The sequence below is a fragment of the Bubalus bubalis genome, chromosome 23 (genome assembly GCF_019923935.1).
Source record: "Bubalus bubalis isolate 160015118507 breed Murrah chromosome 23, NDDB_SH_1, whole genome shotgun sequence".
In the NCBI taxonomy this organism is placed as follows: Eukaryota; Metazoa; Chordata; class Mammalia; order Artiodactyla; family Bovidae; genus Bubalus; species Bubalus bubalis.
The window spans coordinates 11,017,883-11,042,455 of NC_059179.1; the positions used below are offsets into that span (position 1 = coordinate 11,017,883).

The 24,573-nt window shown below is 41.4% G+C and overlaps 1 protein-coding gene and 1 long non-coding RNA gene across 2 annotated transcripts in view; one reads left to right on the forward strand and one right to left on the reverse strand.

Moving 5' to 3' along the window:
* On the reverse strand, positions 1 to 24,443 carry LOC102409066. Its single transcript, XR_003106226.3, has 4 exons — positions 24,309 to 24,443; positions 17,921 to 17,977; positions 15,541 to 15,562; positions 1 to 3,790 (listed from the first exon to the last, which is right to left on the reverse strand). It is a non-coding gene; the product is annotated as an uncharacterized LOC102409066 (long non-coding RNA).
* Positions 24,075 to 24,573, forward strand: part of FAS (Fas cell surface death receptor) — a 34,194-nt gene continuing 33,695 nt past the window's right edge. The window contains exon 1 of the mRNA XM_006058448.4: positions 24,075 to 24,403. Coding sequence (XP_006058510.4) covers positions 24,374 to 24,403 — 30 coding nt within the window. The 5' untranslated portion in view covers positions 24,075 to 24,373. The remainder of the gene's footprint in view (positions 24,404 to 24,573) is intronic.

Below are 24,573 nucleotides of genomic sequence, written 5' to 3' on the forward strand. Positions count from 1 at the left end.
TCAGCTTCAGGATCAGTCCTTCCAATGAATATTCAGGAATGATTTCTTTTAGGATGGACTGCTTGGATCTTGCTGTCCCCTTGCTGTCCAGGGGACTCTAAAAAGTCTTCTACAACACCATCTATGAGGTAACAGGCTGATAATGTTGATAGTTTTCATAGAAGGTAAGGTATGAAAAATACAGCGGCTCAAATTTTGCCCCAAGAACTGGCACTTTATTATTCCCTGGCTGGGGGTGTGACCTTCACCTCAGTTTTCTCATTTGCAAAATGACCATGACACCGGCTCAATCACGGCACAAGGTTCCTGAGCTGATAAATTTTATAGAAAGACTTAAATTGCTAGAGTACTTTGAAAACTTTAAAATGCCAATCAAGGGAGCATATTATGAGTCGTCACCAAAACGAGGATTAACTCAACTGAATAGCAGGAGATACTTCAATGCTGTTGTCCGGAGTGTTGTGGGAAGCCCTGGGAATGTAGGGTGCCATTAGATGGTCCTGAGGTTTAAGTGGGAAGATCCCATAGAAAGCAAAGTGGCCTGATCCAAGCCGAGGCAGCACAGGCTGAGTGCCAAGATCGGCTGAGAGTTTACACAAACACTCTCATTTTAGCATCAGACATACTTTTTAGCCCCCAGAAAAGAAAGTGAACAGGAAGGACCCCACGAGATAACTTTGGATGCTTCAAGAATTCTAAAATCTTCAGTTTGGAATCTGAAGCATTCATTTCCTTTTCCAACAAAATTGAGACCCTATAGGGTAATTTCAGGCTGATGAACTCCCGCTTCTTTAAAACCTGATTGGAATTTGACATAGCTGGATCAGGCTGAGATTCGCACTGTGATGAAAAGTTTCACAAAGTAGGAGAAAACATATGGGCTTTGGAATCAAGTTGGATTCAAAGGCTGGTTTTTTTCCCAACAATCTAATTTGACTCATTGGGCAAATCATCTAACATCTGAGCATCTCAGTTTTCTCGTTTGTAAAATAGGAATATTGTAATATTATAAGGACTGACGGGAGAACACAGTGGAATAATGAATTCTGGTGACTTTCAATAGAATGTTCCTCAGCAGTCTTCCATTCTAACATGCATTTGATTACAAGCTACGTTGCCTGAAACCAAACTGCAAACACACCCTTCAAACACAAACAAAAAGAAGCCTAAGAACCCTTGCTTCTTAAACTTTCTAAGATGAAAGATTAATATATAACGTGGAACAAATGGTTTCATAACTTTCTTGCCATGGGCAGTGTCGTGTTAAGGCCAGTAAGACAAGCAGGATGAAGCTCTGTGAATTACTTCAGCTAGTCCAGAAGCCATGAGGCTTCACATCTCTGAACCCAGTTTATTCTCTTTTTCTGGTAATATATCTGATTGCCCTATGCATTTATCCTTTTTCTCTTATTGAAGTATAGTTGATGTACAATGATATATAAGTTACAGGTGTACAACACAGTGATTCACAATTTTTAAAGATTATACCCTTAACACATTTTATTCATCACTAAATTAAAAAATAGGATGATGGTTGATAAGTCTTCCCTCAAACCCCTATATTGGATCTCTCATAGGAATAAATATAAATTTGAGTTTTTTAAATTAATCTCAAGATTTTTCTGGTATTATTATCATCCTGCAAGCTTACATTTCCTCCAGAATTTAAGCTATATCATGCATATAACGATTGCTTTTTTGCTGTAGCTTATAACAATAATTGAGATTTTCCAGTTGTGACTTGCAAGTGTGGCATGATTCTAGCATTCCTTTGGAAGTAAAGTATTCAATTCAGTGGGGTTGTATATATAATTATTTATGTACAATTTATATGTTGTATATTAAATCTGTATGTAAGTCTTTGCAAACTTCTAACTCAGATCTGTTAGATTTAGCAACTCTCATTCATCCAGCATGTCTGACTAATCACAATATTTAATTATGTTCCCATGTGATCACACCTATGCATTAATAAACTTCCTTACTGTGCAGCAATTTTCTTACATGTAGTAGAGATGGTTACATATATAATCATCCTGACAGGCACAGGAACGCAGGGAGTCTTCAGGCAGGGTCTTTGGTCACCTTGGGTTTAAAATTCATCATAGAACAGCAAAACATGTTTGTTTTATTGAACCCATGACAACGAGGACTTTATCCAAAAACCAGCTGTAGATGCTGGTAACACGGGCACTCCACTGACCTGAAAGAATGTGAACAGGGTTTGTGTCTTGCACACATATTTGTCGACAGAGTACTTTTTTGGTAGAGAGGAACAGAAAATTCTGGCTTCTTCAGAGAGCTGGATGCAAGCAACCCCTCCTCCAAAAGTAGTCAAAATACCACTGGGGAGAACCTTGACTTTATAAGGGAAGGCAGCTTCTGAGTCACAGAAAGTCTTTTCCTGCTTAATTCTGTCTCACTGGCTGGCTTGGAATGAGGCTCTGCTAAAAATGTTTCAGGCAACTGTTGATTTAGGAATTTCTGTCCTCTTTTCTAGTAACAGACTGTGTATGTGTTGTGGAAATTCTACAGATCCCTACACCTCACTCACCCCTTTTAAAGTCTTCCTCTTGAAAAGTGGACGTGGATGGAAGATTTCTCAGGCTTAAAGAAGGAAAAGTTTCTGCCTGTCAGAACTTTATATAGGTCTGACATTTGGGGGTAAAACACCACATTAAAAAAGCTTTTTTTCCCCAGATGACATACAGATGGAAAATGTGTCTGGGTAGAAGATTCTTCTGAATAAGAAGAAACATCCCAGAAAACAGAAAGATTTAGGGGTTTGGAACATTATTATCTGTGTTGCATTGGGGTTTTTTCCCCTCACATTGAATGGTACTCAAGACAATTTTATACAAGGATCTTGATTATTGAACCAGTAAGTATAACCTTAAGTGATGGGAGTAGGGGAAGTTGGAACACATTGTCTCCATAAAATTAAAATGGATTTTCCAATACACTGTTTGCTTTGCCACTTCTCTCATCTCCCAAAAAACTTTCTTTAGTGTCAATATTCCATCTTTAAAAAAAAAAAAAAACTGCTTTGTAAGATACAAACATTTCCACATTCTGGGGTATTTGGGGCATCAACTGTGCCCAAGCCTATGCTGTGACCTGAGCTGCCGCTCTGCCTTGATATGCCTTTGATATCTCTATCGGAAAGGACACAACCCACCCAGAATAACAGATTTTCTGTCACGCAAAGGAGACTTTCTGAGCCTTCAGCTTCATCTCTCGTCATCCTTTTATGGCTGCCTTATTTCCACTCAGATTTTTCAGATCTCTCAGATGGTCAGCTTCTTGGAAGCCTTCCCTGACCACCACACTCCCTCCCAACTAGATATTATGTTCTTTAAGAGCACTCAACTGTTTTCTAATAGTACTTATTGGTCTTTGTAATAGTGTGTGATTACTTTGTGATACCCACCTTTCTCATTAGACTGGGTAGGGACCTGAGTGTTCACCACAGTATCTCCGGTGTCTTTTAAAAGACATGGGCATAGCAGGTGCTCAGTAAATGTCTCTCATGTGGATGTTGGCAAAGGACCAACTCCACCTGGGCCTTGATGATGACTTGTCATCGTTGTTCAGTTTCTATGTTGTGTCTGGCTCTTTGAGATCCCATGGACTGCACAGTAGGCTTCCCTGGCCTTCACTGTCTCTTGGAGTTTGCTCAAATTCATGTCCATTGAGTTGGTAATGCTATCTAACCAGTGATGATGAGTGAGTGCCTCTAATCCTTCAAGAAGCAGGCACTCCTTGCAAAATATGCTGATAGTGGACTATACTGGTAATGAAAGAGATGAATTTAGATGCAATTTTAGTGACAGAAAAGTGTTTTCAATATTCAGGCAATCTGTAAATCCCTTACATTTAGTGTTAAAATGCAGCTTAAGAAAAATTTTTACTTGCATGTACTGGATCTCACCAGTTCTTTCTCCACTCAGAGGCAATGTCATTACTCCATTCAAGCAGATCTATTTGTCCCAGAAGCATTCCTCCAACCTCCACCTCTTAACTCCACTCTCCAGAAACATGCTGGAAAAGTCATGTTGACCTGACTCTCCTCTCCTCTGAGTTCCCTTCTAACCCAGAAAATTGTTGAGTGTTCTCCAACTTCCATTACCACTTAAAAAAAAAAAATTTTTGTTTTTAATCTTTTGGCTCTGCCACAAGGCATGTGGGATCTTAGTTCCCTGACCAGGGGTTGAACCTATGTCCTCTGCTTTGGCAGTGAAGAATCTTAACCATTAGCTTACCTGGCAAGTCCTCCATCACCACTTTTATTCCAAAGTTTCCTTGGAGCTCAGGTCCCTGCTCCTGAGAAAGGGCTTTCAGTTAGGAATTCAGGGACTATCTGAATAGAGCTGGTTCTAGCTAAAAACAACTCAGCCCAGCAGTGAGTCTTAGAGGGTAGAAAGGACACACACTAGAATATTAATATTGCATTGGGTAGTCCTAAAATTAGTTTGCACAGCTCTAGAATTTTCCACTTGATATTTATGAATCCAAAAATCTGACAAAGAGATATGTCTGAATTTGTGTCTGACATTGGGATTTTACCATCAAAAGACAATAAAATGTAGTGACAAACTTTGTTCTTGGCTTACTCTTATCCATTAAAGGGATAAATAGTAGACATCTTTCTAAGTGATTAAGCCTGATCTTTAAGCACTTCTCATACAATTAGGAATGGGGCAGGAAAGAGTTTTTAGAACACCTAGGCTGTCACTCTGCTTATTTAACTTATATGCAGAGTACATCATGTAAAATGCTGGGCTAGATGAAGCACAAGCTGGAATCAAGATTGCCAGGAGAAATATCAATAACCTCAGATATGCAGATGATACCACCCTTATGGCAGAAAGTGAAGAACTAAAGAGCCTCTTGATGAAAGTGAAAGAGGAGAGTGAAAAATCTGGCTTAAAACTCAACATTCAAAAAACGATGATCATGGCATCTGGTCTCATCACTTAATGGCAAATAGATGGGGAAGCAATGGAAACCATGACAGACTTTATTTTCTTGGGCTCCAAAATCACCGCAGATGGTGACTGCAGCCGTGAAATTAAAAGACGCTTGCTCCTTGGAAGAAAAGTTATGACCACCCTCGATAGCTTATTAAAAAGGAGAGACATTACCTTGCCAACAAAGGTCTAGTCAAAGCTATGGTTTTTCCAGTAGTCATGTATGGATGTGAGAAGTGGATCATAAAGAAAGCGGAGTGCTGAAGAACTGATGCTTTTGAACTATGGTGTTGGAGAAGATTCTTGAGAGTCCCTTGAACTGCAAGGAAATCAACCCAGTCAATCCTAAAAGAAATCAGTCCTGAATATTCACTGGAAGGACTGAGGCTGAAGCTGAAGCTCCAATACTGTGGCCACCTGATGCAAAGCGCTGACTCAGAAAAGACCCTGATGTTGGGAAGGATTGAAGGCAGGAATATAAGGCAACAACAGAGGATGAGATGGTTGGATGGCATCAACAACTCAATGGACATGAGTTAGAGCAAGCTCCGGAGTTGGTGATGGACAGGGAAGCCTAGTATGCTGCAGTCCATGGGGTCACAAAGATTTGGACACGACTGAGTGACTGAACAACAACAAAGCTGGAGAAGGCAGGTGTTTTTCTTATTTTCGCTTTACCTAGAGTTTAAAATTTCAACTGCTTAAATGAATATCTCACTTTCAAGTGTGTAAAATAACAGATGATACATTTGTTTTTTATCCTTAATTGTTAACATGATGAAACAAGTACAGTTAAGGACAAATACAAGCATAAAATAGGCAAACCCCATGTAGTATGTTTTGTAAAAGGAATCAATGGCATGGATACATATGATTCTGTCTCAACCATTGTCAACATGGCCCCTGAAATTTTTTGTTAGTATGTGAGTGTTTGGGTAAATAGAATAAGGTAAGAATGAATAGAAGTTATATTTCCTTAAATCGCATCTGCTAAATGGTAAGACCCATATTTCGTTACTTGACTCTTTCATTTCAGACCATTGGGTTTTATTTATTTTCTGATGGGTTTATCAGAAGCAGAAGCAACAGTGCAAATCACTGGAAGAGAATTTTGTTGAAGGTGTTGTCCTTTGTTTTTTGTTTTTACTAATAGGACCTTTGTATAATGAAGACAGGATCTACAGCATGTAATGGCTCAACAATTTGTGCAATACTCCTCTTGTTAACCTTGCTGCATACTTTTTCCCTAGAAATAGTCAAGAATAAGTGTTTGGAGGGTAGCACTCTGAGGATGAGTTAACATACAGATCTGTAGCTTCTCCAATAGTTGCTTATTTATTCAAGCCAGATTTACAGTTCCTGGAGAACTAGGAGGCTGTTGGTCAGTGGAACTACTTATTGGTTATACGTTTCTAGTGAAATGAAACAAAGTCATCAGCTAACAAGAGGAGAGGAGCTCAAATTCAGCCATTGGCTGGTCTTTAGGCAGCAGGAAAATAAGGGACTCTTATTATTTTTGATAGTGATTGATGTTTTTCTTTTTCTCCTTTCTTAACTTCTTTTGTGCTATGTAAATATTTTCTAAACATCATTTTAATGTGTCTATTTTCTTTTTGGGCCTCCGTGGTAACTCAGATGGTAAAGAATCTGCCCACAATGCAGGAGACCTGGGTTCGATCCCTGGGTCAGGAAGATCCCCTGGAGATGGGAATGGCTACCCACTCCAGTATTCTTGCCTGGAGAATTCCACGGACAGAGGCGCCTGACAGGCTACAGTCCATGGGAGCACAGAATTGGACACGACTGAGTGACTAACACTTCATTTCCCTTTAGCTGTATCTTCTCATACTATTTTTAAGCAGTTGCTCTAAAGACTACAATGTGCCTCCTTAAATAGTCACAATCCACATAGAGTTAATACTGTTTCACTTCATGGAAAAAGTTGAAACCTTATAAGTGCATAAGTACTTTTATCCTCTCATCCTGTTACAATGCCTATTATAAATCCCATACAATTGCATAATTTTTGCTTTAATATACTGTGCTTTATTTTTATTTGAGCATATGCACTGTCAAAGTGAGCGCCTCATTTATCTTTTGATCTATCTCTGGACTGTTTCTCCAATACGTATTTGAACTGAGAGTCCTAAAGGCAATTTTGTAGTGTTTCATGTGTTTTCGATGGCTGATCCAAAGATTGTGTTTCTATATACATGTGTTTGTAAGGGCTGAACTTTTGAAAAGAGCCACTGCAGGAGACTAAAGAATGAACCCATATGGTGTTTGTGGTTGTTTTATTTTAAAATCCAACTTAGTAAGTCCTTGGTCTTTCCAAAAATAAATTTTAACTTCTAAATTTCATTTTTCTATTTTTGCTTTGCTTCTCTTCCACTGACCATCCCCCTTCTTTCCTCTGTGTGACCCATGGAGTCAGAAACTCCTTATTTGGATAATTTCAGGTACAACTTTGGAGACAAACCCCAGGAAATTGACCCTGGAGATGCAGTCTTACCCTTATGGGGTCCCACACCCTTAGGGATCTCGAGGATATCATCCCCATCTGAACAGCATCTTTAAGAGAGACAGGAAGTGAAATGTCTTGATGGGGCAAGGGAGATGCAGTCCCAGAGATTATCCCTTTCTAAACAAAAATGTATTGCTTCATCCTGATTCATCATTCCATCAATTCATCATTACATCATGGATGTAAGACGATGTGCCTGCAGGCCCCATTTAGAGTGCAAAGTGCCCCCAAAGCTCTTTAATGGGCCATTCTTTCTTCAGATACAAAGTGCTTAAAATGAACTAACCTCAAATGGCTCTCATTCAATTACAGACATTCAGATAAAACCTATATTCATTTTTGCAACTGAACCAAAGTCACCAGGCAATCTAGTGTTTGTCAGACCAAATACAAACAAGTATATATACATGTACCTGCATAATTACCTGTGTGTTTTGCATAATTACATAAGCATGTACCTTCAGAGCTACAAAGTTTATTAAATTTTACAGCTGGGTCTAAGACAGGCATTAAGGTGAATTGTAAATGTAACCTGATTTAAGCTATATTGAATTTGGCTTGACTCTTCAGCAAAGAAACGAGGCTCTCAAGACCCTGATTTAAGAAACCAACAGCAAACAGAAAACTGTTCTTGATGTATTTCACCGAATAGGTGTCCAAAGAATTTATACTTAAAATTGGATGATTTATGTATTAAAAGAGAGATTGAGGCTAAAGCCCCACTCAATTAATTTGAAAATATGGAAAAAGCAATTGCCAAAGTGTGTAATTTATGAAATGTTGGTGGTCTCCAAACTTCATCTTTAAAGTGGGGGGAAACGATATAGGTATTCTAACAGTGAGTGAAATAATGCACAGTGCTTGGTGCAATGTCTAGCAGGAAACAGGTGCTCAGGGCCTTTCCCTATTATCATGGATTGTATTAGTATCACATTAAATTGCTGACTAGAGTCAAAGTGAAACAGTGTTTTAAGTCATTGATTAAAAAGAAAAGAAGATGACTTTCAAGCAGGAGCAAACAATGATACTGCTTCTATGTTTTCTAAATCTCCGAATATGTGGCTATTTTAAGGCTTCTGAAGAAGACTGCTGAATTTATAAAAAGAAAGACGATAAATCAGAGACAGAGAGGACCCCCACAGGTCAGCATCTGTGCTTCAGTGAGGTACTAGTCCCGTGGGTATTTCGTGTGTGCTTAGTTGCATCCAACTCCTTGTGACCCCATGGACTGCAGCCCTCCAGGCTCCTCTGTCCATGGATTCTCCAGGCCAGAATACTGGAGTGGGTTGCTGTTTTCTACTCCAAGGGATCTTCCTGACCCAGGGATCGAACCCTCATCTCCTGTGTCTCCTGCATTGCAGGCAGATTCTTTACCCACTGAGCCATCAGGGAAGCCTAGCTCCATGGAAGGGAAACCAATTGAAAAGAAGATAAATTTGTGATTCTTTTTTAAGGAAACGAAAAACACCGGAAGTGTTTTGTTTGTTCCAGAGTAGACATAACAAAAGTTTTCCTGTTGGTTCTGGCTTCCCAAAGCTCTAAGGCAAGAATCTCAGGTGGAAAGGCAAGAAGAATATGGGAAGCAGCATGGAAAGGGCAAGAACAGAGCCTTGGGGAAATAAATCTGCGGGTTCTGGGCTCGCTTAAGTGGGGCCACACGTGCTTTTCACCTGAACTGTAAACTCTAAAGGGTAGGAAATTTTCTTCAATTGTGTTCACTGCTGCATCGCCGGGACACAAACCAGTGCCCAGCACATAGTGGGCTCTGAATAAGCTTTCTAGAATGATAGCAAGGAGAGAAAGTGGAAGATACTAAAGAGTTAAGGTAGTAAAAACCTGTCTTCTCTCCTTAGACTTGGGGAATGTAGCGGTATTAGTGTACATGTATAGTGTGTATGTGGAGAAGGCAATGGCAGCCCACTCCAGTACTCTTGCCTGGAAAATTCCATGGACGGAGGAGCCTGGTAGGCTGCAGTCCATGGGGTTGCTAAGAGTCGGACACGACTGAGCGACTTCACCTTCACTTTTCACTTTCCTGCATTGGAGAAGGAAATGGCAACCCACTCCAGTGTTCTTGCCTGGAGAATCCCAGGGACAGAGGAGCCTAATGGGCTGCCGTCTATGGGGTCACACAGAGTTGGACACGACTCAAGCGACTTAGCAAAAATCAATACCAATGTTTGTAAAAGATGTTGACGTTGTTTGAGATGCTTGACTCTGGTTTAGGGAGTTTTGCCCACGCTCCCCCACCCCACCCCACATCCCCAGTTTCCTTTGAATAAGCAGCAAAAATATTTTACTCTGAATCCCAAAGGAGAAACTTATTCCTGGCCTCTCCAGCATTGAATGAATTAATATTTTTGAGGACTGAATTATTAAAAGGCTAAAAGAAGTCTCTATCTATCTATCAGTTTCACAGAAATAGGTGAAGCTGAGAAAACATAACTGTCAGTACACTTGTCAGAACTCTACAAATCTGCACGAGCCTGTTTTCTGTGTACACTGAGAGAGCGTCTGCATACCTTCTCTGACCTGTCAGCAAGTGGAAGGAGAGGGAAAAGACTGTTCTATTGGAACCAACTGCAACGGAAGGAAGAAACGAAAGCCACCAGGCTTGTGCTGACAGCCGATGTAGTCATCAGTCCTTTCACACTAAAGCTCCAGCTCAGCCTACTGCCAGGGAACCTAGGGGTCTCAAGGGTCAGGGACCACTCCGGGAAGGGACTTTTATTCAAGTGGATGTTCTCTCCCACTAGGGCGAGCTTGCTGTCTTGGTAAAGAATCTGCCTGCAATGCAGGAGACCAGGGCTTGATCTTTGGGTTGAGAAGATCCCGTGGAGGAGGAAATGGCGAGTATTCTTGCCTGGAGAATTCCATGGACAGAGGAGCCTGGTGAGCTACAGTCCACGGGGTCACAAAGAGTCGGACATGACTGAGGGACTAACACTTTCACTTTTTCTCTCCCACTAACACATGGTAAATTGGGCCACCCCTCTCAGCAGCAGCTTCTCCATAGTCTTCTATGGTCCCTGAAGCTAGAAGCAACCTTTCCTCCATTTGGATCTCTTGGCAATTTGACTTTCTTATACTAATAATAACACTATTAGGAAATAATAGTAGGAAATATTAGGAAATAATATTAGGAAATAATAACACTCATCAGGAAATGACTCTGTGTCAGATTCTGTGAAACACACCCTTTCCATGAATTACCTATACCTTCATAACAAGCAAAGAAGATACATTCTGTTGTTAACATCTTTTTACAGATCAAACTAAAAGTCCAGAGAAACTAAGTAACTGCTCCATGCCCACCTACTTAATGGTTGTGGAGCCACAGTTCAACTCCCAGAACCCATGCTATGACCCCATAAATTATATTGACTGCCTAGCTTCTGTAGGGGACAGGACCCATATGCTATCCATCTCTACATCCTAAGTCTTCCTTTTCTCCTGCTGCTGCAAAGATAGAGACTTGCCCAAATGTCAATACATAGTTTTGGGATTAAAACCCAGAAGTGAACTGGTCTTTGGTTTCACTCTGGATGGGGGAACGGGCTGGCTTGTTATGACGTCCTCATTGAAGGACATGAAAGGGTCACGTAGCAATGTGAACTAATTGAGAACAGAATTGAAGGTAAAAAGGTTTCCTCATATGCCTTCAGAATTATAAGCCAATTATACAGAGTGAAGTAAGCCAGAAAGAAAAACACCAATACAGTATACTAATGCATATATAGGGAATTTAGAAAGATGGTTAACGATAACCCTGTATGTGAGACAGCAAAAAAGACACAGATGTATAGAACAGTCTTTTGGACTCTGTGGGAGAGGGAGAGGGTGGGATGATTTGGGAGAATGGCATTGAAACATGTATAATATCATATAAGAAACGAATCGCCAGTCCAGGTTCGATGTAGGATCCAGGAAGCTTGAGGCTGGTGCACTGGGATGACCCAGAGGGATGGTATGGGGAGGGAGGTGGGAGGAGGGTTCAGGATTGGGAACATGTGTACACTCGTGGCAGATTCATGTTGATGTATGGCAAAACCAATACAATATTGTAAAGTAATTAGCCTCCAATTAAAATAAATAAATTAAAAAAATTAAAATTCAAAAAAAAAAAAAGAATTACAAACCAAGTGAAAGTCAAGCCATGGTTGATTGTCAGGGTAACCTAGAAAGTTCCTCTTCTCCCTCATCCTGTTTAATAAACCAAATCTATTTTCACTCGGCCATCCCATTGAATACACCCAGAATCCTACCATCTTCCCTAAATCAACAGTAGAGAAATATCTTTAATACAAGTGAGCCTTTGAAAGTGGTTAGTATGGGGAAATGTGGTTTCTATGGACAAAAGGCTCAGTCCTGAGAACATGATGGCACCTGACAGTCTCCCAGAACAGAACTGAGGATTTTCCCTGTCCTGATGTACATCTACACTAATCCAGCTGTCCTTATGTCTCCTTGCTTAATGGAGAAAAAACAGGATGACCAGAGGCGGAGTAAAGAGAAGAATAAAATGTGCATCCAAAAACTGGGCACTGGTGAGGAAAAAAAAAACATTATTTTATGTTTAGGAACATGGTCCACTGTCTAAAACCCTGGAAAACAGAGAAAAACAAACACAATTCAAGTGATAGATTCTTTAGCTGTTATTAAGCCAGTTCTAATGAGCTGCACTGGTGTGCGTGCAGGGGGAGAGGTGCAGAGAGAGGGAGATGAGAGCTGAGAATAAAGGGAAGAAAGAAAAAAAAAAAAATGGGGTCAGGCTCTGCAGCAGGGAGGTTTGGCAGCTCTGGTTCCTAGAGAAGCCAGGCCTTGTGATTCATCACAGACCAGATTCCTGCTGACTTCAAAGAGAGATGTTCAGGGGGAGAAGATGCCAGCATCCAGGAGGGAGGCAAGTCTGGCCAAGTAATTGTCATGACCCCTGAAAATGTATGCTACTCATCTAGGGGTGATACTAAACTCTGGTTTGTGTAGCAGTCATCACGCTAGCAAAGAATGGGAAAGAGAACTTAATGGTCTCAAGCTGAGGCATCTCTCTCTTCCTCTCTGTCCCTCTGCTTTACTTTTGTGGATGATGACATTGTTGTTTATCTTAACATGTCTCAAAGCCCTGAACTTTGGGGAAGGACAGCATGGATATAATCCTTTCGATCATTTTATTAAAAATCAGGGCAAAATTAAAACCTCGTTCAATCAGAAAAGATTATAGGTGTTTGGCCTTATAATTTGCCTCGTTCAATCAGAAAGGATTATAGGTGTTTGGCCTTATAGTTTGCTAGCCATCTAGTCCTGACTCCACAATCAAGTGACAGGTGAGTCTGTATGCTGCTGCTGCTGCTGCTAAGTCGCTTCAGTCGTGTCCGACTCTGTGCAACCCCATGGACTGCAGCCCACCAGGCTCCCCCGTCCCTGGGATTCTCCAGGCAAGAACACTGGAGTGGATTGCCATTTCCTCCTCCAATGCATGAAAGTGAAAAGTCAAAGTGAAGTCGCTCAGTCGTGTCTGACTCCTAGTGACCTCATGGACTGCAGCCTACCAGGCTCCTCCGTCCATGGGATTTTCCAGGCAAGAGTACTGGAGTGGGGTGCCATTGCCTTCTCCAGGTGAGTCTGTATAGAAATAGCTAAAGCCATTTCCAGTGTCTGCATCTTCACCACAAACCTCCTCAAACAGTAGAAAGTGCCTAGGAGACTTTGAGGGTAGACCCTGACAATATGGAACAGTAAAAGTTACACTTCCTACTTTTAAGGAGCTTCCAATCTAATTACAGAAATTAAAAGACAGAAGAAGCAAAACACAGCTGCAAAGTCTGTGGGTTCTGAGCATGGCCAGATGGGCCCAAAGACTAATCGTGGGCTTGTTTCCACTTGAAATTTGACTTTTTTATTTTGTTCACTGTTTTCAATTTCCTCACCCTTGTGGTCTGGATGAAAATCAAAGAGCTCAGTTTTAGACAAATGAACAGTTTGAGGTGATAAGTGGAAAATGAAAAGGAATTAAAATAGTGCAATGGGAAGGTAAACCTAAGTGGGAGAAAGAGGGAGAGATCTGAAAGTCATCTGGGAAGAGGGGATGGTCAAAGCTTTAGGGCATCTTTGAGAAAGTGAGGGGAACAAATGCTGAGGAGAGTAGCAGGAGGTCAAGCATAACCAGGGTGAAGATGGCAGAGAAGGAGGAGGACCAGAAGAGAGGTGTCTGGTGAACCAAAGGTGATAAGTGTTCCTCAGGCAAGGGGAGTCAAGGCTGAGAATGACAATCATTTTGTAAAATCTGTTAAGGCAGGAACCACACCTGTTCAACTCACTGCTATTCCCAGGACTTAGTACAGCCCATGCCACAAAGCAGATACTTATAGATATTTATCTAATTAAGGAGATTGTTGGGATCCAGACAGACTTAAGTTCAAAGCCTCCATTCAAAGACAGTAGTAAAGGATGCCCCTCTCTCAAGTAACTTGTTTTCTGATTTAGCAATGTATCTGGTGCTAAATAAAGTCAAGTCCATTTTTAAGGCAAAGGTGAATGGGGGGGGGGTGGTAGTTCAGTTCCACGTTGATATAGATTTACCGGAAATGTGGTTTGGTTTTGTTTTGTTTTAAAGATGATTTTCACAGATTCCAAATATGAAACTCAATATCATTTACTCTTCAAAAGTGGTGAGAAAGTTCTATGTTCTGAAAGGTCACAATGGGTCACAAAGGTCACAAAGGTCACAAAGACAGCCAGAGAAGGCTAGAGTTTTAAATTCTGCCTTCTGTGAGAAGTGGGATTTGCAGGGTCAAAGTGGAGGAAGAGGGTCCTTCCAGATAGGCAGTTTGGATGAGAGGTTGGGGACAGGGCATGGGGAGGCTGACTGCCAGGAAGTCAGTGTTAGCAAAGGGCAAAGGCAATACATCATCAAAGTGGGAGTGGGGTTAGTTGATGGAGGGATACCTTAGGAGACCTGAGACCTGTGTTCTACCTAGATCTACCCTATACTGGCGTGTGTAACTAAGGCAAATAACCTAAATTCACCAAGCCAAAGGTTCTTAATTTGTAAAATGAGGACAATCTTACATAATGAGATTATGTTAGGATTACATGAGATTATGCAAAAAGCACTTCCTAGTGGGCTTCCCTGGTGGCTCAGCCGGTAAAGAATCCACCTGCGATGTGGGAGACCTGGGTTTGATCCCTGGGTTGGGAAGATCCCCTGGAGAAAAGAACGGCCACCCACTCCAGTATTCTGGACTGGAGAATTCCATGGACTGTGTAGTCCATGGGGTCGCAAAGAGTCGGACACGACTGAGCAACTTCCACTTTTACGTACAGTTAAACTCTTGGCTAAAGGTTAGTAATGTGTCAATCATTGGGCTGAGAGAGGAAATACTTTTTCTGAAGAAATTGGCCAATGCTTTACCCTTTGTCATTGTGGTTTGTGAACTTTTGCTATACTCACAACATGAAAAGTAGATAGGAAATTCTGTTTTGAATGAGGGCTAGAATAGTATCTAAAGAAAGAAAAATGAAGAGATGCAATCCTAGGGCGTGGGAAAGCTCCAAGGGAGGGTGAGGGAGGGACATTTTCCAATTCCCATCTAATGTCGCAATTGTTGGTAAGACCACAAAGACGGAGATGACGGATGGGGGTGACAGACATGAGGTCACAGGAAGAAAGGAAAGGTGAGGTGGGGAAAAGACTAAGGAAAAGTTAGGCCAGGTATTTCAGACCCTTCCAGAAAGCGCTCCAGTGCCAGAGAATATACATCCTACTCTATGCTCTGGTATATGACAAGGTTTCAGATTGGTGCTATATCAAAAGAAAGCAAGAGACAAACTCTCATTCACTAAAAAAAGGTAGGCAATATCAAGACATTGGGCAAAGACAGAGCACAGACTTTAGAGTCAGACAAACCTGAGTTCAGTGGACATGAACTTGAGCAAACTCCAGGAGATAGTGGAGGACAAGGAAGCTTAGCATGCTGCAATCCAAGGGATCACAGAGAGTCAGACATGATTTAGCAATTGAACAACAGACTTGAGTTCCTTACTTACCTCAGGAACTTGATCAAGGTACCTGTTTATGTGAATAAGAAAAGTTAGTCTTTCCTCATAGATGTGGGTAGGAAAATTAAATGAGATAATATATGTAGAAGGATCTAATGCATAGTGAATGCTCAATTAACTAATCTATGCTGGTTCAGGAAGAAGGCAGCACATGGTTAAATGCAAGAAACAATTGTTTGGTTCACATCCCAGCCCTACAATTTACTTGTTGTGTGACTAGAGCAAGATTTTTAACCACTTGGGGCCTCACCTTACTGCATCCATATAATGGGTATAAGAAGATCTATCTCTCAGGATTTTTATGGGCATTAAATGACATGATATTTATAACCCTTAGCATAGTACCTGGCTCATATTAAGTGCTCTAAATAAATGTGTTAAATATTATCATTGAAAGATAATCAAAAGCTGTACATGCACTAAATGTAACATAAAAAAAAAATTTCTACACGAGAGATCCACTGTGGGTTATTTATTTATTTATTATTTTGGAGAAGGGGAAAGTAAGACATAAAAGGCAGAGTATGTGCACAGAACTGTAAGATACATGTCCCCAAGACAGAAATAAAGAAGGCAGAGATTCACTGAGGGGGGAATTCATGGACATTTATGGTCACGTTATTCTGATTGGCTGAGGGGATCAGCAGGCTTCTGGCCAGTTTTCTTTCCGTTCACGGAAATAAAAGTTCAGTGTGTTTGAAAATGAACTAAGTTTATTCCCCCTTATTTTTCTCGATAGGAAGGATTTATTTATGTAGTCAGAGAAGGCTTGTTTCTGCTAAGTGAAAATTTGGCCTAGGGAGTATAATAATAAGCTAAACGGAAACTGGATAAAAATATGTTCATTATGACATTATTTAATTTGTTGATATCCCTACATTCCCTACCTAATACCATGAAAGAGGTTCTCAAATAACAATACAGTTGGTCAAACTGTTACAAGTGGGGTCAGCTTGTCTGTATCTGTATGAGCTGGATCAATGGCTAGTTTCTCTGAGCTGGTTACCTTGACAACCCAAGGCTCCTCTCCAGATGTGCCATCCACATCAGGAGTATGCATATGAGAAATGCAGAAGCTCATGCTTCTCTTCAGACCTACTGCATCAAACCCTGAATTTTAATAAAATCACCAGGTCATTTATCTCCATATTAAGATTTGGAAAGCACTGAGAATGTGGAGTTGTGGCCACATAATCTTAATCGTTACAGTCATCACTTCAATCCAATTAACATGGACAAGAGCTCTGATAATTAGGAGTGAGTGGATATAAACAGCAACATTTCATACTTGATTTGCTTGGTGCAATAAAGAGTTCCCTTAGCTCATGAAATCTTAGGAAATAAACCTAAAATTTAAGAAAATAAAATGATGAAAGTATGACAGTAATCAACCAGAAACCAAGTGCTCAACAGAACCACAAAACAATCAGGTTCTGTACTTCCTTAGAGTAGATTCAGCCTGGACTTTAGAACTTCACCTCAGCCACTTTATAACCAGATGACTTTGGGTAAGTTGCTGCAACAAATTTCTTATATCTGAAACAAGAGGCTAACAGAACCTATTTCATGAACCTAAGGGATCTACTTTAAGTTACAAGGCTTAAATGAGTTAGTATGAATGCAAAGAACACATAAATGTCTGTGCCAAGATTAGTTATTATTAAGCATTAGACGTTTTAATATTATTAGATATTATTATGAATAATGCCTTAGGTTTGTTGGATTTCACAGTTCCCTTCTCTTTAAACAATTCTTTCCAACATATTTCCATGGTTTAAATAAAAACAAATTTGAAGAAAAATCTTAAAAGAGTATTGATAAGCCCCTTGGATGACTTAGAATTTCCAAGACTTCACATCCAGGTGAGTAGAAGATGCCTGCTTTGGGTCTTTGCTCAGTCCCAACCTCTCCAAACCCCAGCTGACTCATAACCACTACAACATGGGAAAGAGTCTTCTAAAGAACCATCCTTCCCAGAGGGTGGTGTGTGTATAGGAGGACAGGATGCTTAGAAATTTAAAACTATTTTAAATAGTTTATCTATGACATTCTGCCTTTTGGGGCATGTCTCAGTATGGGTTTGAACAACTTGATCATAATCACTGAGGCACACACAAAGCAAGTTACTAAGATCTTTGTTTTTCGTCAATACCCATTTGATAGACTTGAACCAGCAAATGAACTATGGACATGGCACGAACTGGGCATATAATTTGCATTTGGTTCTTAATGAAACCTTTGGGCCAGCCTAAGTAGTAAAGTCACATATGAAGAGATCTGATCAGAGCCAACAACAGATGATCATGGGATCAAAAAATCTGAGACAATGATTTCTTTTTAGTTCTTTTCCAGAAAGTTTAAAATATACCTTCCTTTGTGGAGAAGCCAAGATGAGGGGCTGCAGGCCATGCTTATACTCTCCAACCTAGTGAAGAAGGAAAAGCACTACAGGTAAGAAGAAGGACACTGATAGTGATAACTTTGGGACCAGCCCATGTATGTTGTCACCCATTAAAAGGTGCTAGCAATCCAAGAGGTTTTGAGAGGACATTTGCACACCGCAAAAAAAATAAAGTTGCAGAGTACAAGACCGGGTCCCAAGCAAAGCATTATGCTGAAAGTGCTTAGGTTTACCAGGTGAGAAAATTGAGACTGAAAGAGGTTAAATATTATGCAAAGCTTCCTACAGCTAGTGAAGGAACTGACCTAGGATTTAAATCCATGGGCCTATCCTCCTCACTCTTCTGTATTAGTTGATGAAGGCCATCTTCTGCAGAAAACCATCTACGTCCTTCTCTTCCTGTGCTCTGTGCTCTAGATTAGCCTACTGTTCCCCATCCTCTCTTTTCTAATACCTTACTCTGCATTCTCTCTCTAGCTTTACAAGACTCTCTGTAACCCTCCTTTATCTCTTATCCGTCATGTCCCTTGAGCTGTCACTTAGCCTCTTCTAATGGGAAAGGCTTGGGCCTTGGTACAGGGTTTCCCCCAACCTCATCCCTCCAGCACTAGGTGGGGCTTAAGAGGCAATGACTGCCCCTAACTCCATGCTGCTCTGACATCTCTTGATGTTGATATTACCCAGGTTTGCTGGTCCTTTTTCTGGTGGTCATTTTGGAGGCAGAGAAAGGCTAAAACAGAAGATTTTCATGCCTTATGTCAACCTTTTCAGTACCCTTACCACTGGTGGTTTGGGAAACATTTTTAGTGGTAGGAAGGCAACTATTTTGTTTCAATGGTTATTTTTACAGATACCTTCTATCTTTGGTAATGAACGCTGATTTTCCATTTATGGTTACAATGTAATGCTTTTTTTTTTTTTCTATTTCTATAACTTCTTTTTAAATTTATCTTTTAATTGGAGTATAATTGCTTTACAATGTTGTGTTAGTTTCTGCTGTACAACATGAATCAGCTATATGTACACATAGATCCCCTCCTTCTTGAGCATTCCTCCCACCCCACCCCCATCCCACCCCTCTTGGAGCACCCAGCTAAGCTCCCTGTGCTATACAGCAACCTCCCAGTAGCTGTCTATTTTACACATGGTAGTATACATATCTCAATCCCAATCTCCTAATTCATCACACACACATACACACCCTCGCTGTGTCCAGAAGTCCATTCTCTACATCATCTTTGTACAGAGAGAAGCAAGTCAGAAAGAGAAAAACGAATACCATGCATTGACACATATATATGGAAGGCAGAAAAATTGGTACTGATGAATCTACCTGTAGGGCAGGAATACAATTGTAATATGTTATTTAAAAATAAATTACTTAAGAAATAATGCAAGTTGACTTTATATTATATATATATTAGTTATACATAATATAATATAATATATAACTAAGTTATTATATATATATTAGTTATATATTATATATATATATATATTAGTTAAATGAAAGTACAAGTGGACCACAGAAATAGCAAAAGGTAGACTAAGGCTTAAGAAATATTGCCTCAAGATAAGCCTTAAATCTCATCTGCCCCAGATCAGCTCTTCTTGAAAAGTGGCCCCTATCTTTTCACGTGTGGTTCAGAACACCTTGGATGGGCCCACTTCTGGTGTGTGGATTCATAGAAAATCTGTGCTTTCAGGGCACTCAGGGAAGGAGTGTCCAACTGGATTACAAAACCAGGACCTACACAAGAACCATTTTCTTCAACTACCTGCTGCTCAGAGTGCACTCTGCATCTTAACCACTACAGTCTTTAGGGACTTCCCTGTTGGCTCAGTGGTTAAGAATCCATCTGCCAACGCACGAGATGAGAGTTAAATCCCTGGGTTGGGAAGATCCCCTGAAGAAAGATGTGGCATCCCACTCCAGTATTCTTGCCTAGGAAATCCCATGGACAGAGGAACCTGGTGGGCTATAGTCCATGGGGTCACAAACAGTCAGACACAACTGAGCAACTGAGCATGCACACAGGGAACTAAGATCCTACACGCTTTAGGTTTACTGAGTCTGCGTGCCGTAAGTGCTAAGCACTCTCTGGAGTCCGTGTGCCGCGACTGGAGAAGCCTGCATGTGGCAACAAACACCCTGTGGGCCGCAAATGAAGATCTGACTCTATCAAATCAGTCAATAAATATTAAACAAATAAATGCTCTTTAATCCATTGTCTTTTTCAAGTTCTTACTCAAGAGGTAGGCTGATACATCAGGTTTCAAGGCAGAAGACATTGGGAGATTGAGGAACTTGCTCCATATCCCAGTGGCCAAGCTTTCCAGCCTCTTTCTACCAGGCTCCAAGTATTTCCCTTGGGCTGTACCTTCAGGCCATGATCACACTCATACAGGAAGTAGCACAGGAAAGCGGTTGTAAGCTACTACTCTTGCCTTTCTTTCCACCTGAACTGTGACCCCAATTTGCAACCTGTCCTGTGAACACACCTCATTTAGGAGGAGCAATGATAAAATAGTATTTATTGAATGTGCTAGGTGCTTTGTATACATCATGTCTTTAATCCTGGAAGAACGTTCTCATATAGATGAAAATGTCTAGATAATCAGTTCACAGATTCTCTCTCTTCTTTCTTCCATTTCCCAAGAACCCAAATATATTTTTATTCACGAATCGAAACCTTGTTCAAGTTGCTTCGTTTGGCTGATGTGGTATCTGGCACCCTCTAGTGACAGAAAGATTCTTTGGTAGAAGTGATGTTCCTAGATCTTCAGCCATCTCTACAGGCTTGTTTAAGACCATCATCCTTATTGAAACTGTAACAGTCTATTTGTAACAACTAATTTTGATAACAGAGAATTTCTTATGCCGATTATAAGCTCTGATGACCTACTTGTTAAGGCTCTTTTTAGCTGTAAGACTGTGGCTTAAGCAAACGTTGAGACTGTACTGGGCTGGGTAACTGTGGGTAGTCTAACTTTCAATTTCAGGATTAAGTCGATTCCAGACTCAGGCAACACTATCAGGCTTGGCCCTTCGGTGTGGTTTCTTTTCATCCTGGGTTGACTCTGCCTTCAGCTCTGGCAGGAGCAACCTCATCAGTTCTGTACCGCAAATATTTCCACTTCAAATACAGTGGAAAAAAAGAAAAAGAAGAGCTTGTGTCCCACTGTTTCCTGGAAAGCTCACGACAGAATGTGATGTGCTGGTTGCATTAACCACGTGGGGTTCCTTGTCCTCCTCTCCCCCGCTTTACACACACACACAGAGTCTGGGATCGGTGTCACGACCGCTGTAGTGATTAATCTTACGTGTCACCTTGACTAGGCCACAGGATCCAAAGACTTGGTACTTTTCTAGGTGTTTCTTTTAGATGGTGTATTTTTAGATGTATTTTTTAGATGGGATTGATATTTAAATCAGGAGACTTTGAGTAAAGCAGTTGCCCTCCATAGTATGGGTGGGCCTCGTCCTACCAGTTGAAGGCCCTGAGTAAAGGACTGACCTCTCTTGAAAGACAGGGAATTTTGCCAGCAGATGGCCTTTGCAATTCTTCCTTGGGTCGCCAGCCTGCTAGCCTACCTGGCACATTTTGGACTTGTCAGCCTACAAAATCACATAAAACAATCCCTTACAACACATCTTTGTCTCTCTCCCTGTTTATATATAGGTCTATGTAAAAATAGATAGATATAGCTATATAAATCTTGGTATCTATGGCTAATCTGTATGTATCCTGTTGGCTTTGTTTTTCTAGAGAACCCTGACTAACGCAACCATGTCAATAGCTAGGAAGACGGAAGAGGAACAAAGACAACTTGGAAGATGTTACCAGGAAGAAGGGGAGAAGATATAGGATAAACAATCATGAATGTGCACTACAGATGGAGATTATTAAAATCAATTTGCTGCTATTTAGTAAGAGAAATTTTGTTGACAAAAATTTTAAAACATTAGGGGATAAGAAATAAAAAGTTTTGGTGGTAAAAGGGTATTGGGGGTTTTCTTCCTCCCAGCTTTTTAAAATAAGTAGACATACGTTTAAATGTTATTCAGGAATGAAATGTTCAATGGCAAGGATTTCTTTAGAGTAGAAGCAGCAGGCTTTAACTTACATGGCGTGGTTTGAGTAAAATCAGGGTGGTTGTCCGAAGTGTCTCCCACATCTGGTAGAGTGCCTGAAACTCTATTATTAAAATTGTATTTCTTTGCCCTTGAAGGCCTGTAAAAATGTGTTGTTAAAATTAACTGTTAAAGATGTCTGAACTGTTTCTTCCAGAACACCAGCATTCATAAGGTGTTATTCAGTAGGTGTTCTTCAAAGAACTCCATAAAGACAAAGAAGACTGGGAAACAGTATAGATCACCGTCCCATCTTAGTCAGAATGCATATTAGCATATTGAGGGCTCAGAGAACTCTTAGATTAGGAGACCTGTTTAACCCAGAATTTTCTAAAATCATTTGATCATGTAACACATTTCTTCCCACAAAGTACCTATTACTATTTCATTAAACTTAAGGGTTAGGTTTGTGTGTGGAGTGGAGGAGGTTTGAGGGGAGTTAGAAAGAGCAAGGACTCAGGAGCAAGAATATCTAAGTTTAATTCCTGAATCTACTATTTACTAACTAATCAAATTGTCAGTGTTGCTTAAACTTTTTTGGCTACAATTCTTTATAAAGTAAATATAATAATTAGACACCTCACTGGGCTAAAATGGCAAATATTAGGTAAGGAAGAACCATTTGTGAAAGTTGTTGACTTATGATTCACTCTCAAGAGATGCTGATTTTGTCAGCTGTCTTGCTCTCCTCCCTTCCTTCCTCCCACCTTTCTTATGCTTTTTTTATTTCAATAAACTTCTAATTTCAGAATAGTTTTAGACTTACAGAAAAGTTGCAAAGATAATACAGAGTCTCCATATGCCAGCCCCTCTACACCCCTCTCCCCAACCTCCCACCATTCACTTCTTTTTGTGTCTGTTTTGGGTTGGGAACTGCAGGAGCAGGACTGGCCAGCTAGGATCTTCTTCACAGCACTAACAATCTGCTGGGCAGTGAAGCAGGGGACAGGTAAATCCACACCTGTAAGACAGGGCCACGAGTGCAGAGCAGAAAACAGGGAGAGTGAAAGCATTTAGAAGCAAAGCATTAGAAGCAAAGCAAAGCTCCTAACCTTGAGTTGGGAGACAGGAAGATCTCCCAGACGAAAATGTCTTGAAAATGTCTTCAGAGAGGGATCCAGATGGATGAGGAATGAGCCAGGCAAAGGGAGGGAAAGGAGAGTGTTCCTAATGGGATACAGCCAACAGGGAAGATGGACAACGGAGTGCAGGTGCAGAGCTTAGTGGAGGAGGGGGGTCGCAACTTACCAACTACTTTCAGAATCACGCTCACGAAGGATGTCATTATACAAACCTTCTGTAAAACTGTCGCAAACTGGCTAACCAGACGGATCAACTTTTCCAAAACAGTAATGACTTCGAGCTGTTAACCAAAGCACTAAAGTATACATACATATATATATATATATATATATATATATATATATATATATATATATATAAAGAAAATTGGCCAGGAAATGAGTAATAAAGGAGGGGAAGTAATTGTACGCTTTTAATCATATAGCTGGAGGTGTGTGATTTGTCCTAGGAGTTAGCTTTGTACTCCTCGTGAGAATAAAATATAGAGGGTCCTTCCTCTTCGGAATCCCCACAGCACTGGCCACTACAGACACTAGTCCGGGGTTCCTGTGAGCCTCTAACGTCGCCACCACGGCACACGGAGCTGAGCCAAGGCTGGGTCTGCTCTGGGAATCCCAGCAGTCAGCCGAGGCTCCTGCTCCGAGCAAGACGCGTGCGCTCTGCACTTCAGTCCTCCCCAGCCTCCCCAGATGAAACTGCAGAAGAGTTTAGAAAGGACATGGGGCCCGTTCTCAGGATCCTCACCTGAACCCGAGCATGCCAGTCGACTGCGGAAACGCTCCCAACGGGGAATGCCCGCTTGTGCAACAACGCTGGCGCCTTCCCCGCTCCCCGTTCAACACCCCTTCCCCCACCCCACCCCCAACTCAAGGCGCAGGGTTGCAGAATCAAAGGCGCCCTCCCCTACTCGGGCGTTCCCCAGCTAAGCTTCCTCCTCCAACCCCCACCCCCTGGCTCCGGGGACATTTCTTTTGGTCTTTTCAAATAAGCTACCAACAGGTGTTCACGCTGCTGGAGAAAGGGTTGAAAGCGTCCCGAGAGTAACTGTGCGTGAGCGCCCGGGGCGGGCCCGGGAGGGGAGCACTCTCCCAGGCCGGCTGGAGCGCGGGGAGGGGCCAGTCGGGGCTCACTACTCACCGGGTGCCTAACTCGCCCTGGTGCCAGTTGTAAGGCTCCTTCACTTCGGAGATTGTTCCACAGCCATGTCCGGGATTTGGGTTCACTTGTCACTGGTGAGTCGTCTCTGCCCCGGCGAGGGCCTCTCCCAGCTCGGCCACTGGGCTGGCGCGGGACGCGCTCTGGGGGCGGCGGGGGAGATGCGCGCGTGGCCGGCGGACTTGGCCGGCCTTTGCCCGGCTAGCTCCGCATGACTGCTAGGACTTCTCTTGAGGGCGAGGTCTCA